At 41.5% G+C, this 15,271-nt stretch overlaps 1 protein-coding gene across 2 annotated transcripts in view; it reads right to left on the bottom strand.

Annotated features, from left to right (window-relative positions):
* Positions 1–3,710: 3,710 nt before the first annotated feature.
* Positions 3,711–15,271, bottom strand: part of LOC119794423 (activin receptor type-2A-like) — a 76,389-nt gene continuing 64,828 nt past the window's right edge. For both annotated transcript variants that reach the window (XM_038301977.1, XM_038301978.1), the window contains 7 exons: positions 10,446–10,589; positions 10,210–10,353; positions 8,161–8,306; positions 7,970–8,081; positions 7,750–7,888; positions 7,547–7,677; positions 3,711–5,266 (listed from right to left, as the gene is read on the bottom strand). In XM_038301977.1, the coding sequence (XP_038157905.1) occupies positions 5,072–5,266; positions 7,547–7,677; positions 7,750–7,888; positions 7,970–8,081; positions 8,161–8,306; positions 10,210–10,353; positions 10,446–10,589 (1,011 nt within the window). In that variant the 3' untranslated portion in view covers positions 3,711–5,071. The remainder of the gene's footprint in view (positions 5,267–7,546; positions 7,678–7,749; positions 7,889–7,969; positions 8,082–8,160; positions 8,307–10,209; positions 10,354–10,445; positions 10,590–15,271) is intronic.

Here is a 15,271-nt window from a genome sequence, read left to right as displayed (position 1 = left end):
TCATTAAATTATGGTACATTTTTTCCCATCAAGTCATGATAAAATATCTCAGAATTTATATTACTTTAAAGCCGTATGCTTATTTTCTTTTTGTTTTTTGCTTTTTTTAAGATTTAGACTATCTTAAAACAAATGATCTGTCCTGCTTCTGTTTATTTAACGGGTTTCCTAAGATTATTTGAGAAAAAAATCAGAACTAAACTCATGTTTCTCATGAAAATAATAAAATTATCTATAAACACCATTTAGTCATAGTCAGGTTTTAAATTATGTAGTTAAAATATAATTTATTTTCTTGTCTTAAGAAAAGAATATTGACAAAATAATCCCTAAAATGAGGCATTTAATCATCTTATTGTGTTTATTCACAAGATAAAAGGCTCAAACACCCATTTTAACGCAATAATAATCCAGATTATTGAAAAACGGACAAGATTATTAGTTAAGTTTCTGCCCTGTGTAGGAACCCTGGAAATACTGGTGGTAGATGACTGTAGTTTCACATTAGGAAGTATTGCAATGGCTCTTTGACAACAAAAGTCAGGGTAACTAAACAGCCTCCTAGAGGAACTCCTCAGGCTGAATGTTGTTTCCTTTCAATTGAATGGCTTCACAAACGTATGCTATGTTAAAGAAAAGGTTTAGCATAGTAACAGGGCAACTTTCACACACAAAGTGAATGTAGAGGAAACACTGAAGTTCAACACACACTTAGAAAGATTCAGCTCAGAGTATATAGTCGAGAACGGGTAGTTATGTCTGTACAGGTCATAGACTGCTTAAAATAGTGGGAGGCAACAAGACACAAATGTTTCACGGGTAGTTTATATGCACAGCAATGTGAGGTGCTGGGCTGGAGGAAGGTCGCCGTGGGAAACGGTAAAAGCCTGCCCGCTCAGAAAGCCGTTAGTACGCCTTTATGTGGCAGATTGAACAAGACCTGAGGGAAACCGAGGGGTTTGTTTGGCAAAATGGCAAACTATTTCATCCAGATTGCTTTAATTAAGCTTTTTTTTGATCAACTGAATTGCTCCTTTTGACTGTACTTCTGTTTGTTGCATAAACGAACAACCAGGCGGGTTGCTTTTACCGTTTCCTACAGGACAGGGCACAATCACACGACACCAGCCGAATACGAGGCCCTCTAAGTGTTACACAGGGCCAGGCTCAATCCATCAAAGTACACACTTTATATATATTCATATATATATATAGATATTTATATAGAATCCAGGAGTCTGTAGAACATTCATTTTCGGTCGTTTGTCCATAGACTGAATAGAAAGAAGCATGTTATAGTTTATATCTATTGTTTTTTTGTTTTTTTTGAATTAATGAAAATATTTCCTGAATTAGATCCCACCCACAACCCCATAATAACGACGACAAACATCCGCAAAACGTGCCAACTCCTCGTGTCTCTATCTGGAGTTGCACCTGAGCTCTGATCCCCGAAACCTCAGACCAGAAAAACAAAACAATAAAAATAAATACGACATATCAATATGTAAGGTCACGGATTAAAAAATAATAAAAGAAAGAAGGGGACACAAATTAAAATGCTACAAGGTATTTGTGTGTTTGTGTATTGAAAGCCACTCCTGCAGCAGATCCTACAGAAGCGTAGGGTAAAGTTTGCGGCACTGGTTGCATATAAACTCGCTAGAACTTAGAAGAGCATAGTACTGAATCCCTGAATGGTGTTTATCAGCTGGGGTCGGTTTCCTGATCGCAGTTTCAGTTGCTCCTCTGTTTTTTTTTTTTTTTTTTACAGCGGTTAAAAATCCAAATTGGCTCAAATACTGCGTGACTTTTTGCATTTTACGACTCTATGATGTTGGTTTCTGGGCTATGGCAGTGAAAACGAGGAAACTTCTTTCTAACTTAATTTTTTTTTTTCTGATGGAAGCTATCTGTCGCCTTTTTACGTTTCTTCCTGATTTTGTTTTTTTTGCCACTCTTCTACCCCAAAAAGAAATCCCTGCGAGTGAGGTAGTGCTTATTGAAGGGCTGCTGGAGGTTTTTCGTTTCATTTTCAGCGATTCTCATCCCTGACCGTTGATGAAAAGCTGCGTTTCTACGGCAGCGGCAGAGAGAGGAGGCGGCGGATGCCGTTCTCTTGCTACAGTGTGTAAAATAAGGTGATGGCTTCGACTTCCTTCAGGTTTGCTGCGTTGTTGCTGCGAGAAAAGCGTGTGCAGATGTTTGCATCTCAAGCTTACCGTTTCTACTTCGTTAGTTTTTTAGTTAACAGGGGAAAAGTTCATCAAGTCAAACATAAATTAATTTAATTTGGGGCGTATGAAAAAATATGTTTATACAAATTTGGAAAGTCTTAAATAAATCCCTACAGACGATTATTAGTTTTTACGGAGCCCCTAAAGGGACATGGAGGGGGAAAAAAAGAACATTTGCGAGATCCTGCAATACTTTTGTGAGATCCCGCAATACTTAAGCAGGATCTCGCAATACTTTTGCAAGATCCCGCAATACTTTTGCGAGATTACGCAAAACTTTTGCGAGATCCCGCAATAGATCTCACAAAAGTATTGCAGGATCTTGCAAAAGTATTGCAGGGTCTCGCAATACTTTTGCGAGATCCCGCAATTGTTTTACGAGATCTCGCAAAGGTATTGCAGGATCTCGCAAAAGTAAATTTTTTGCGAGATCTCGCATTACTTTTGCGAGATCCTTCAATACTTTTGCGAGATCCCGCAATACTTTTGCGAGATCCCGCAACACTTTAGCAGGATCTCGCAATACTTTTGCAAGATCCCGCAATTGTTTTAAGAGATCTCGCAAAGGTATTGCAGGATCTCGCAAAAGTTTATTTTTTGCGAGATCCCGCAATACTTTGGCGAGATCCCTTAATACTTTTGCGAGATCCCTTAATACTATTGCAGGATCTCGCAATACTTTTGTGAGATCCCGCAATTGTTTTATGAGATCTCGCAAAGGTATTGCAGGATCTCACAAGTTTATTTTTTGCGAGATCTCGCAATACTTTTGTGAGATCCCGCAATTGTTTTATGAGATCTCGCAAAGGTATTGCAGGATCTCACAAAAGTTTATTTTTTGCGAGATCTCGCAATACTTTTGCGAGATCCCTTAATACTTTTGCGAGATCCCTTAATACTTTTGCAGGACCTCGCAATACTTTTGTGAGATCCCGCAATTGTTTTACGAGATCTCGCAAAGGTATTGCAGGATCTCGCAAAAGTTTATTTTTTGCGAGATCCCTTAATACTTTTGCGAGATCCCTTAATAATTTTGCGAGATCCCTTAATACTTTTGCAGGATCTCGCAATACTTTTGTGAGATCCCGCAATTGTTTTACGAGATCTCGCAAAAGTATTGCGGGATCTCGCAAAAGTTTATTTTTTGCGAGATCTTGCAAAAGTTTTGCGGGATCTCGCAAAAGATGATTATTTCCCTCCATGTCCTTTTAGGGGCTCCGTAAGTAAAAGTGTCCCCACTTTGCCATGGCCTGAAAAATGAACCAAACGTTGGCTTTCAGATGAAAAGAAGCTGTAATATTGAGGGTCAAATTGTTTGAGGGAGACTTTAAAACTTAGAAACACTGTCCAAGCTATGAGTAGATTGTAAATAATTTAAATAAATACTTTCTTACGGGAAATTAAAGGCATTTATATCCATGATGAGTTTAAGAAAACCTAAAGCTGTTTACAGTGACTAAATTGGCTCTTTTCTACCGTTACAAAACAGTGTTTTATTAAAACTCAAAGCATGATCCTCTAAGAGAAGTTTCCTCATGTTTCACTCTTGATGTTTGCAAACCGCCTCACTGGAAACCGCCCCGAAGCTTGAGGAGAGACTGCAGGTATGCCGGCACCAGTGTTCAACGTCCCTCAAAACGTCTAGTACATCCGTTTGGCCTGACATCGACGAGAGTAACTAATACAGACAGGTAGAAATGGCACCAGGATGGAGGAGGGAAGCTGGGGGGATTCTTCCTGGTCTTGCTTCGACTCACCGCTTCCTGGGAGCCGACTGAGAAGAAAGCATGGAAGAGGAACGGCTTTTGAATGAGCCGAGCGGCGAGCCGAAGAGAGGGAGGAATCGGTTTCGGGTCTGGGCGTGGCGAGTAGCAAAGATTCCTGAGGTGTATCAAAAAGACAGCGGAGACTCTTGATAGTACTAAAACCCCCGAAACGATAAAAGATGCGTGCGACTGAATCCGAAGCAAGCTGGCTCAGCTGACAGCACGCCAGGCTGGGAAACCGAATACTGAGCGGCTTGTCTTGTCTGTGTTTTTCTGGAGATTAATTCAGAAAAACGATAGAAAGAAAAAAAGGAGAATTAAACAACAGATATCCAGTTCTCAAACATCTAATCAACAAGAAAAGAAACCACTTTAAAAAGGGACAACTTCATGGATCTACCAACAAGTTCAAATGAACGGGAGCAGGGAGGGACAGCTGGCGGTTGGTGGGTCGTAGCGGTGAGCGGGGAGGATTGGAACAACGGTGTCCGTCTGAACTGAGGTATAGCCGGCTGAAGGAGGTTTATGGTTTGAAAATGGACCCCCTCCTCCGTTACAATGAGCTGATTACCAGGTGGTCCGGCTCCGTGATTCACTATGTACAGCAGCATTACACTATAAACATTCAGAAGCTGTTGCTTTGTTGGCAGAACGATCGTCCACAGAAGAAGAAGAACAGCAAACGCTTCAGGAGCCACGCGCTCGTCTTTTTTTGTTTTTATCCTTTCTTCTTGTTTTGAAACATTAAAATGCGCTGAGAGTTCAGTGAAATTACTCCGTGTTCGTCTCGTGTGTGGATATAAAAACAATACATGATCAAACCAGGGTTTGTCTTTCTTTTTTTCCATCTCCAAGCATCGTCGTCCCACCTGGCGAGAGAGAAAAAAAACCCTCCAAACATTAAAATCCTCAGGCACACGTATCAAAATGAGGCGGATCTCGACTTGATGCGGCGAGGAACCAAGAAGGAGAAAAGACCAACATAAAAAAAAAATAAAAAGGGGGAGGGAACAGGAAGCCGACCAACCAGGGTCGGACGTTTGTTTCCCCTCTGGGTCGACCGGCCGATCATAAGCTGGACTCCTTGGGCGGGAGGTCAACGTTCGTCACCATGGTGACCACAGTGACGATCTCCTCGGGTCCGATGATGGGGGCCTGGCGTTGCATTTGGCCGATGCGCTCCTCGACGCAGCCGGCGGACAGGCGGGCCTCGGCCTCGTGGTCCCAGCAGTCCTCGATGGTTTCGCACAGCATGGCCAGACCCTGCAGGACCGAACGACAACACAGGGGTCAGAGTTCACAGCGACATCTGCAGGGTTCACAGGCAGCCGTTCTGTGTGTCCAACAAGATTTATCATCATTCCTACATCTTTGGCTGAATCAAAACAAGAAATTCAGAGAAGATTTTCTGAAATCAATCACTGATATAAAATAACATTAAAGGAAAAAAGAAATTAAAGGAACACTTTGAAAACACATCAGATCTCAATGGGGCAATAAATCCTGCTGTTTATTTATACTGATATGGCCTGGGTGATGTGTTAGGAACAAAAGGATGCCACATTATTTGATGGAAATGAAAATTATCAACATACAGAGGGCTGGATTCAAAGACACCCCAAAAATTAAAGTGAAAAAATTATGCGGCAGGCTGGTCCATTTTGCTGAATTTTCATTGCAGCAACTCAAAATGGTATTCAGTCATTTGTGTAGCCCCCACGTGTGTGTATAACATGCCTGACAACGTCAGGGCATGCTCCTAATGAGACAACAAATGGCGTCCTGGGGTATCTCCTCCCAGATCTGGACCAGGGCATCACTGAGTTCCTGGACAGTCTGAGGTGCAACCTGACGGCGTCGGATGGAAACATAATTTCCCAGAGGTGTTCTACTGGATTTAGGTCAGGCAAGCGTACAGACCAATCAATGCTATCAATTCCTTCATCATCCAGGAACTGCCTGCATTCTCTCGCCACATGAGGCCGGGCATTGTCATGCACCAGGAGGAACCCAGGACCCACTGCACCAGCATATGTTCTGACAATGGGTGGAAGGATATCATCCCGATACCTAATGGCAGTCAGGGTGCCGTTGTCTAGCCTGTATAGGTCTGTGCGTCCCTCCATGGATATGCCTCCCCAGACCATCATTGACCCACCACCAAACCGGTCATGCTTAACGATGCCAATTGAGCTCCATGGTCCCGGGCAGTGAGCACAGCACCCACTAGAGGACGTCGGGCCCTCAGGCCGTCCTCGTGCCGTCTGTTTCTGATTGTTTGGTCAGAGACATTAACACCAGTGGCCTGCTGGGGGTCATTTTGTAGGGCTCTGGCAGTGCTCCTCCTTGCAAAAAGGAGCAGATACCGGTCCTGCTGATGGGTTGTAGACCTTCTACGGCCTTGTCCAGCTCTCCTGGAGTAACTGCCTGTCTCCTGGAATCTCCTCCATGCTCTTGAGATTGTGCTGGGAGACACAGCAAACCTTCTGGCAATGGTATTGATGTGCCATCCTGGAGGAGTTCGACTCTGTGTGCAACCTCTGTAGGGTCCAGGTAGCGACTCATGCTAACAGTAGTGACAGTGACCCTAGCCAAATGCAAAACTGGTGGAAAAGGGTCAGAAAAGATGAGGAGGGGAAAAAATGTCATTGGCCTCCACCTGTAAAACAATTCCTGTTTTGATGGTCGTTCCTTGTTGCCCCTCTAATGCACCTGTTAATTTCATTAACACCAAAGCAGCTGAAACTGATTAACAACCCCCTCTGCTACTTACCTGACCCAATCAATATCCCAGAAGTTTAATTAACTTGATGCTATACTCTGATTACACAGTGTTCCTTTAATGTTTTGAGGTTGTGGCAGCCCACTGCTGCCCAAAGGGGAAGGGTTAAATGCAGAGTTAATTTCTCCATCGTGAGATCAATAAAGTTCAACTTATTTTATATATATGTGTATATATAAAATAACATGTCTTCCTTCCATTAAACCTTCAACATATTTAAGTGTTTCCCATTGAATGTAGGAGTTTGTTATCTGTAAGCAATAATCAACAAAATGACATGTCTTTTTTTTATATTTCAATATTTTATGCCATGGATAAAATATTTAAATGTTTTCCTCTATGAATCCATATATATAAATTTTGCTTTTTAAATGGGTAAAGTTTCCAAATCTGAGACCATGTGACCAACTTTCAGGTACGGTGGTGGCAGCAACATGCTGAGCAGCCGCTCCTCTGCTAATAGGGCTGTTTGGTAAAACGAAGGCTACCTTGGAGATGGACGCAGTGTGGTGCTGATGTAAGTCAATGATCTCAAAGGTAAAACATGTTCCAGAGCAGAAGCAGGCGTCTAAATATGAAGGCCACGACTTAAAAAAGTTCAATAGCATGCTCCTCTGTTTGGTTCCATGTAAATATAAAAAAATAAGCAACTGCCTGTCATACATCGTACATTAGAAGCGCGGAACTTTTCCACAAAAAGTGTTAAAACCTCTTCAATCAGAGATACAAATGGCCGACACCTCATTGTTTTTATGTCTCACCGTGTGCTTCTGCCAGCAGTCTCTCAGGCAGGGCCGCAGCTTCTTGTGGACGACCACTTCCTGCATGTCCTCCAGAGACGGGTGCTGGCCCACCTCCTCCTCGAAGGGGAGCATGTACTCGTCCACGGGGCCTGTTAACGGGGGACAAAGGTCAAACACAGCTTCTCCAGCAGCAAGACAAGCAGGAGGAGGTCGGCTCTCACCGTCTGCGGCGGTACACCGGGACGCGAGCTCCCAGAGGACGAGGCCGAAGGCGTACATGTCGATTCGCAGGAAGGAGTCGCGTTGGAAGTTGATCGCGCCCTCCAGGACTTCGGGGGCCATGTAACGGCGGGTTCCGACCTGACAGATTAAAGGAAATGGGTCAAATGATTGTAGATTGAGCAGAAGGACAGATTAAACCACAGGCGGAGTTAATCCCACCTGTCCGTGTGTGTCTCCTGATTTCCCCGCCTCAAACTTCAGCGCCAGGCCGAAGTCGGCGATGCAGGCCGTCAGGTTATTCTTCAGCAGCACGTTCTTACTCTTAATGTCCCTGAGGTGAACAATTAAAAACACGTCTCTAGTTTTGCAGCGAGCGTGAGAGGATGGGATTGTCTGGATAAAGGCCGAACCTGTGAGCGATGGACGGCTTGTGTCCATCCTTGTGTAGGGGGATGTCTTCGTGCAGGTAGGCCAGGCCGCGGGCCGCCGTCTGGGCGATGTGGCACAGCTCATTCCAGGAAACCACGTTGGCCTTCAGGTAGTCCGTCAGGGAGCCCTGCACGTGCAAACAGAGAGATTTAGATCTTTATAAAGAGGCTCGGCATCATAGAGAGCCGGCAAAAAAAAAGTTGGCTTGTTTTTTATCTGGAGATGCTCCCTAAAGTTTGCTTATGTGGTCGAATATTCCAGCTTTTAAACTGTGCTTATCATCATTGTTTAGTGATCAGTTCATACCCTGTAGGGCTGCAACTAATGATTATTTTGCAAATGATTAATCTGTTTTTTACTTTTTCAATTAATAGATTAATAATCGAACAGTAAAAGGTTCCTTAAAGAAGAGTTGTTATGAAATTAAACCAGGGGAAACCAAGACTTTTCCACTTAAGGGATTTTGGATAAAGCATATTCACAGATGAGTTTTTTTTTTATCTTAAATGTAAAATATTTATATATTTTTTACATTTTTATTATGATTGCTACTCATGGTGGGTCACTCTGTCAGCTAAATGCATGTTTTATAGCTCTACACTCCAGTTAATGATTATTCAATTAATAAATTAGTTAGTTATTTTAATAATCGATTAATCCAATTAATTGTTTCAGCTCAGAAATAATTAATCTGCAAACTTGGTGTCTAAAAAGGTTTAAATTTTCCATCTGCAGCCAAATATGTTTTTTTTTTAATCATCAATCAAAGTAGAAACAAGGAAAACTGCAGGAACAATCAGATAAATAAAGATTAAAATTAAGTTTATCAAAACAAATGAGAAAATTTGAATACAACATAAAAAATGAAATAAATAGAAAAAATAAAAGCAAAGTCAAATAAATTGAATAAGATTTTAAAAAGATAAATAAAATAAGTATTTTGATAGAAAATAACCATTATACCAATAGTAAAAATAAATTAAATAAATATTTCAATCCTTTGAAAGTAAATTAATTAATTCTCATAAAAATAAAAATATTGAAAACACACCCCCATAGAATCTGTTGTTTGCTACTTTATTTCAACACTTACATTTATACATGAAAAATAAATAAATTAGATAAAATAAAAAAAAATGAAGGAAATTAGATTAGTTCACTATTTATAATATATATAATAAATAAGCAAAGATATTTTATGATAGTTTATTTTTTTTTTAAATACCATGAAAATAAATTAACTTTAATACACTGAGCTTCAATATCCTGTGAATAAAAACAAATAAAACTAAATTTAGCTTAGATTTCAGAGTAAAAACAAATAATTTCTTTTAGGCAAAGATTGATGCAGGGATAGATCTGACCACTAGGGGGCAGATGGCCCCTATAAGTGAAGTGATCAGCTCAGCCTGAGGATAAAAAGCACTCAGACTTTATGTTCTTGTTGCAGGTTTTTCCCCCTTCAAATTAACCATCAGTCATCTTCTCTTTGAATCCAGTCTTTAATATCCGCGTTTTGATTAACTGAGAGGATTAAAACTCGGGGAGTTTTGCAGGAAATTTAAAACAAGCCTCTGCATGCAGGCTTAACCACAGAAAGCTACTTGGATGCATCAAATATCAAGGAATAAATCAGCTGTGAAGAAGAAGGCAAACTGTGCAATGGGGGCTTCGGAAAAAACTCAAGTGTCCACAAGTTCTTAGGAGGCGAAAAATCACAACTTGCAGCTACGTTCCGGGGGGTTAAGTGGCGCTCTGACGGCTAAAACGTCTCACTGGAGCTCTACTATGACTTCTAGAAAAGAAACCTTTAATTTTTCATACCTTTATTCACGCAAGAAAGCCTGTTAAAAAATGCAGGTTTAGATCTCGAGTCAAGCGAGGCGCACAGAAATTGCTCTCCACTCGGTCGGTAAGAAGCCTAAAAACACACGGGCACTTGCAGCCCCTGAACGCAGCACAGACGCAGACGGAAATCACACTTAACCTAATGTGGGCTTCCCAAACATGGCCGTATGCCTGCGGCGTACCTTGTCATGGTAGGCAGTGATGAGCCACAGCTCCAGGTCCAGGTTGTTGTTCCTCTTCTCCACGCCGATGAACTGGAGCACATTTTCGTGCTTCATGCCGCACACGCTGTAGATCTCATACTCGTTCTGCCAGGAGAGCTTATCCTGTGTGTGGAGGGGAGAAAGAAGATGCAGGCGTTAGCTTCACTCCTCTGCTCCCTCCTCACCTTTCTAGGCCCAGTCCAGATGAGTGATACCTGAATGGGGAAGATCTTCACAGCCACGTATTCGTTCAGCAGCTGGGCCTTCCACACGCAGCCGAAGCGCCCCCTGGCCTTCATCTCGATGAGCTGCAGCGGTTTCTGGCCCAGAACAGGAGAAGGAGGTGAAGGTCCTGGATCCTGTGGAGAAACGGTAGAGGAAGTGTTATTCCTTTAGTTAAGACAGTGCAGGTGACTGGCCTCTTGGCTCAGAGACAACATGCCTGAGGAGCTTAAACCAACAGAAGCCTCCTTCACCTCTAGACGCTGCTTTAAAGTGATGATTCCCTCCTGTTCCTTAAGCTATTTTCAGCCTCTGTCTCTTTATCGCTTCATGCTTCTACTGTTTGGACTGGTGGGAGTTTAGTACGGGAGTTGCCTGGATTTTAGTAATATCACATTGATATGTGCATTTATTTATTTATTTATTTGGTTTAATTGGCTGAGAGGAGGCTGCAGACCCAGCAGGATTTGGAACCATTTACTTCAAATTAAATCAAACCCCGGAGGGCGGCGTGAGCTCAAGTTTACTGAAGCCGAGCTGAGACAGGAAACCTGCCAGTTGGAAGACAACGAGGCGCACAAAGAAAGAAATCCGCTGATAGAAATGTTTAAATTCAACCTCTTTGCAGAAGGTGCTGAGATTCATCCTGTGTTTGACAAGCCTTATGCTTTTATTTTATTTATAAAAACCAGCAGTTTGTCTAATTGGTTTACAGCTTTAGGTAACCTTTACAAAAGCATGGATCCTTCATGCTTTTGATCCAAAGATAAAACAAAATATCTCATAAATCCAAAAAGTTTGTCAACCATTCCTAAATAAGAAGATCTTTAGCTTGTTTTGCTGCAAATATAACCATATACAGTTGTGTTCGAAATAATAGCAGTGCCTTTAGAAAAATGAGTAAATGTCAAAATTCTTCAAAGAAATTGTACTTTAATGAACACAGATACATTGGGGACACAGTACATTCTATTCCAAAGCAAAACAATTGTGCAAAGTCATCAAAACTTAAATAATAATAATAATATTTCAAATAAAGTAAGAAATGGCATGTTCAAAAGAATAGCAGTGTTGCCATCTTTCCTTGGAAACTCAAAAATGTACTGTACAAACAAAGAAATTCTTGATAAGTGAACCTAGCTGAGTATCCTAAACTAATATTTTGTTGCAAAACCACGGTTTCTGATGACTGCTTCACATCTGTGGTGCATGGAGTCAACCAACTTCTGGCATCGTTCCACAGGTATTGCAGCCCAGGATAATTGCACTGTATTCCACAATTCCTCAGCGTTTCTTGGTTTTGCCTCATGCACTGCACTTTTTATGTCAGCCCACAAGTTTTCAATGGGATTAAGGTCCGGGGATTGTGCTGGCCACTCCATCAGTTGAATCTTGTTCATCTGGAACCATGCTTTTGCTCGCTTGCTGGTGTGTTTGGGGTCATTATCCTGTTGAAAGGTCCACCTCAAAGGCATTTCCTCCTCAGCATATGGCAGCATGACCTCTTCCAGGATCCTGATGTACTGGAACTGATCCATGATCCCTTGTATGCGGTGAATCGGACCAACACCATAGTATGAAAAACATCCCCATATCATGATGCTTGCACCACCATGCTTAATGGTCTTCAGTGAGTACTGTGGCTTGAATTCTGTGTTTGCAGGGCGTCTGACATACTGCCTGTGACCCTTAGACCCAAAAAGAACAATCTTGCTTTCATCTGTCCACAAGATATTATGCCATTTCTTTTCAGGCCAGTCAATGTGCTCTTTGGCAAATTGTAAACGCTTCTGCACATGTCTTTTTCTCAGCAGTGGGACTTTGCGGGGGCTTCTTGCTGGAAGGTTAACCTCAGTAAGACGTCTTCTGATTGTCACAGTACTCACTGTCAACTGAAGGTCTTGCTTGATCCTCTTGGATCCCATCATTGGCTGAGTCTTCGCCAGTTTGGCTATTCTTCTGTCCATTCGAGGGGTTGTCTTTCTTTTTCTTCCTCGTTTTTCAGTTTTTTGCTCCCATTTCAGGGCATTTGAGATCATTTTAGCTGAACAGCCAATGATTTTCTGCACCTCTTTGTATGTTTTCCCTTCTTTAATCAATTTTTTTATTAGGAAACGCTCATCTTCAGAACAGTGTCTTGAACGACCCATTTTCCTTGTTTTTTCAGGACAAATGCACAGCCAGCATGCCAGTTGTCTTGATCCTTAAATACGGATCACCTGTTAACACCCTTTTTTCCCAGAATACCCTCCCTAATTGATGCCCTCTCTAATTGAACTCACCACTGCTATTTTTTTGAACACACCCTTTTCAGTTAATCATTCAATTTCACAGAATCCACAGTATGCATGGCTGTCCTGTTGGGTTTGTTGGTTTTCTATACCTTTATTTTACCCCCCAGAAACTTATCTGGGGTATAGAGTTTGAAATGTTAATAAAACAAGTGATTTTCTTGCTGCTGTTGAGGCACTGCTATTATTTCGAACACAACTGTATATAACCATATGTTTATAAAGCAATCAGAAGAAAAGAAAAGCTTCATCCATGAAGTGTTTAACAAGTGCAAGTACTTGTTTTGATTTATGCCTGGGGAAAAAAACAAAAGAAAAATGTAATTAATTCATATTTATTGTTGCAGGTGATTTAAAAAAAATTATAAATAAAAAATGTTTTGTAATGATGCCAAAATTTTGGCTTCAGGGAGCTTTCGTAGTTGTGGTATTAATCGAGCGGAGCAGTTCGGCAAGCGACATCATGGCTACCGGTGAGCCTGGGAAATTAGTCCTGAAAAAAAGGAATAAAATCCTGCGTTGTTTGGGACTGATTTGGGTTTTCTGCGTCAGACGTTGCACCTACAGCTGAAAGGTGATGAAAACAAACCAGAAAAATACCAAACAACAACCGGAAATGTTTGTGGAAGCTAGCGTTAATTAGCAAGATGGTTGGGACTTCTCTAAGCAGGGTTGTATAAAGTACTGAGTACGGAGTCAAGTAAAAGTATAAGTACCTCTCCAAAATATGACTTTGGTAAAAGTCCAAGTCACTGACTGAAATGTTACTTGAGTAAAAGCCTTAAAGCCACAGTGTGTAACTTTTAGCGACATCTAGCGGTCAGACTGCAGACTGCAGCAACATGAACATCTCCCCCCCACCGCTTCTCCCCCCAACAGTACGGCGAGCGTTACGGGACAAAATGTCTTCCACGACGTCCGCATCACCTACCTTCTCAAGTGATGAGGTTTGTTTACATAGATAATTTTACAGATAGTATTTCATTAGTCTGTGTAGGGTATAGATTTCATGTAGACTTAAGATAATAAATACAGGTGCTGGTCATAAAATTAGAATATCATGAAAAAGTAGATTGATTTCAGTAATTCCATTTAAAAAGTGAAACTTGTATATTATATTCATACATTACATACAAACTCATATATTTCAGATGTTTATTTTGTTTAATTTTGATGATTACAAATGACAACAAATGAAAATCTCAAATTCATCATATCAGAAAATTAGAATATTGTGAAAAGGTTCAAAATTGATGGCCCCTGGTGCCACACTCTAATCAGCTAATTAACTCAAACCACCTGCAAAAGCCTTTAAATGGTCTTTCAGTCTAGTTCTATAGGCTACACAATCATGGGGAAGACTGCTGACTTGACAGTTGTCCAAAAGACGACCATCGACACCTTGCACAAGGAGGGCAAGACACAAAAGGTCATCGCTAAAGAGGCTGGCTGTTCACAGAGCTCAGTGTCCAAGCACATTAATAGAGAGGCGAAGGGAAGGAAAAGATGTGGTCGAAAAAAGTGTACAAGCAAGAGAGATAACCGCACCCTGGAGAGGATTGTGAAACAAAACCCATTCAAAAATGTGGGGGAGATTCACAAAGAGTGGACTGCAGCTGGAGTGAGTGCTTCAAGAACCACCACACACAGACGTATGAAAGACATGGGTTTCTGCTGTCGCATTCCTTGTGTCAAGCCACTCTTGAACCACAGACAGCGTCAGAAGCGTCTAAAGAGAAACAGGACTGGACTGCTGGTGAGTGGTCCAAAGTCATGTTCTCTGATGAAAGTAAATTTTGCATTTCCTTTGGAAATCAAGGTCCCAGAGTCTGGAGGAAAAGAAGAGAGGCACTTCATCCACGTTGCTTGAAGTCCAGTGTAAAGTTTCCACAGTCAGTGATGGTTTGGGGTGCCATGTCATCTGCTGGTGTTGGTCCATTGTGTTTTCTGAGGTCCAGGATCAACGCAGCCACATACCAGGAAGTTTTAGAGCACTTCATGCTTCCTGCAGCTGACCAACTTTTTGGAGATGCAGATTTCATTTTCCAACAGGACTTGGCACCTGCACACAGTGCCAAAGCTACCAGTACCTGGTTGAAGGACCATGGTATCCCTGTTCTTAATTGGCCAGCAAACTCTCCTGACCTTAACCCCATAGAAAATCTATGGGGTATTGTGAAGAAGAAGATGCAATACACCAGACCCAACAATTCAGAAGAGCTAAAAGCCACTATTAGAGCAACCTGGGCTATCATAACACCTGAGCAGTGCCACAGACTGATCGACTCCATGCCCCGCCGCATTGCTGCAGTAATACAGGCCAAAGGAGGCCCAACTAAATACTGAGTGCTGTACATGCTCATACTTTTCATGTTCATACTTTTCAGTTGGCCAACATTTCTATAAATCCTTTGTTTTTATTGGTCTTCAGTAATATTCTAATTTTCTGATATGATGAATTTGAGATTTTCATTTGTTGTCATTTGTAATCATCAAAATTAAACAAAATAAACATCTGAAATATATGA

This window comes from Cyprinodon tularosa, unplaced genomic scaffold (assembly GCF_016077235.1).
Source record: "Cyprinodon tularosa strain WSP-4 unplaced genomic scaffold, ASM1607723v1 ctg48, whole genome shotgun sequence".
NCBI lineage: Eukaryota > Metazoa > Chordata > Actinopteri > Cyprinodontiformes > Cyprinodontidae > Cyprinodon > Cyprinodon tularosa.
Note: the sequence above shows the minus strand (reverse complement) of the source record. Positions and strands in the feature narration are given on the sequence as shown.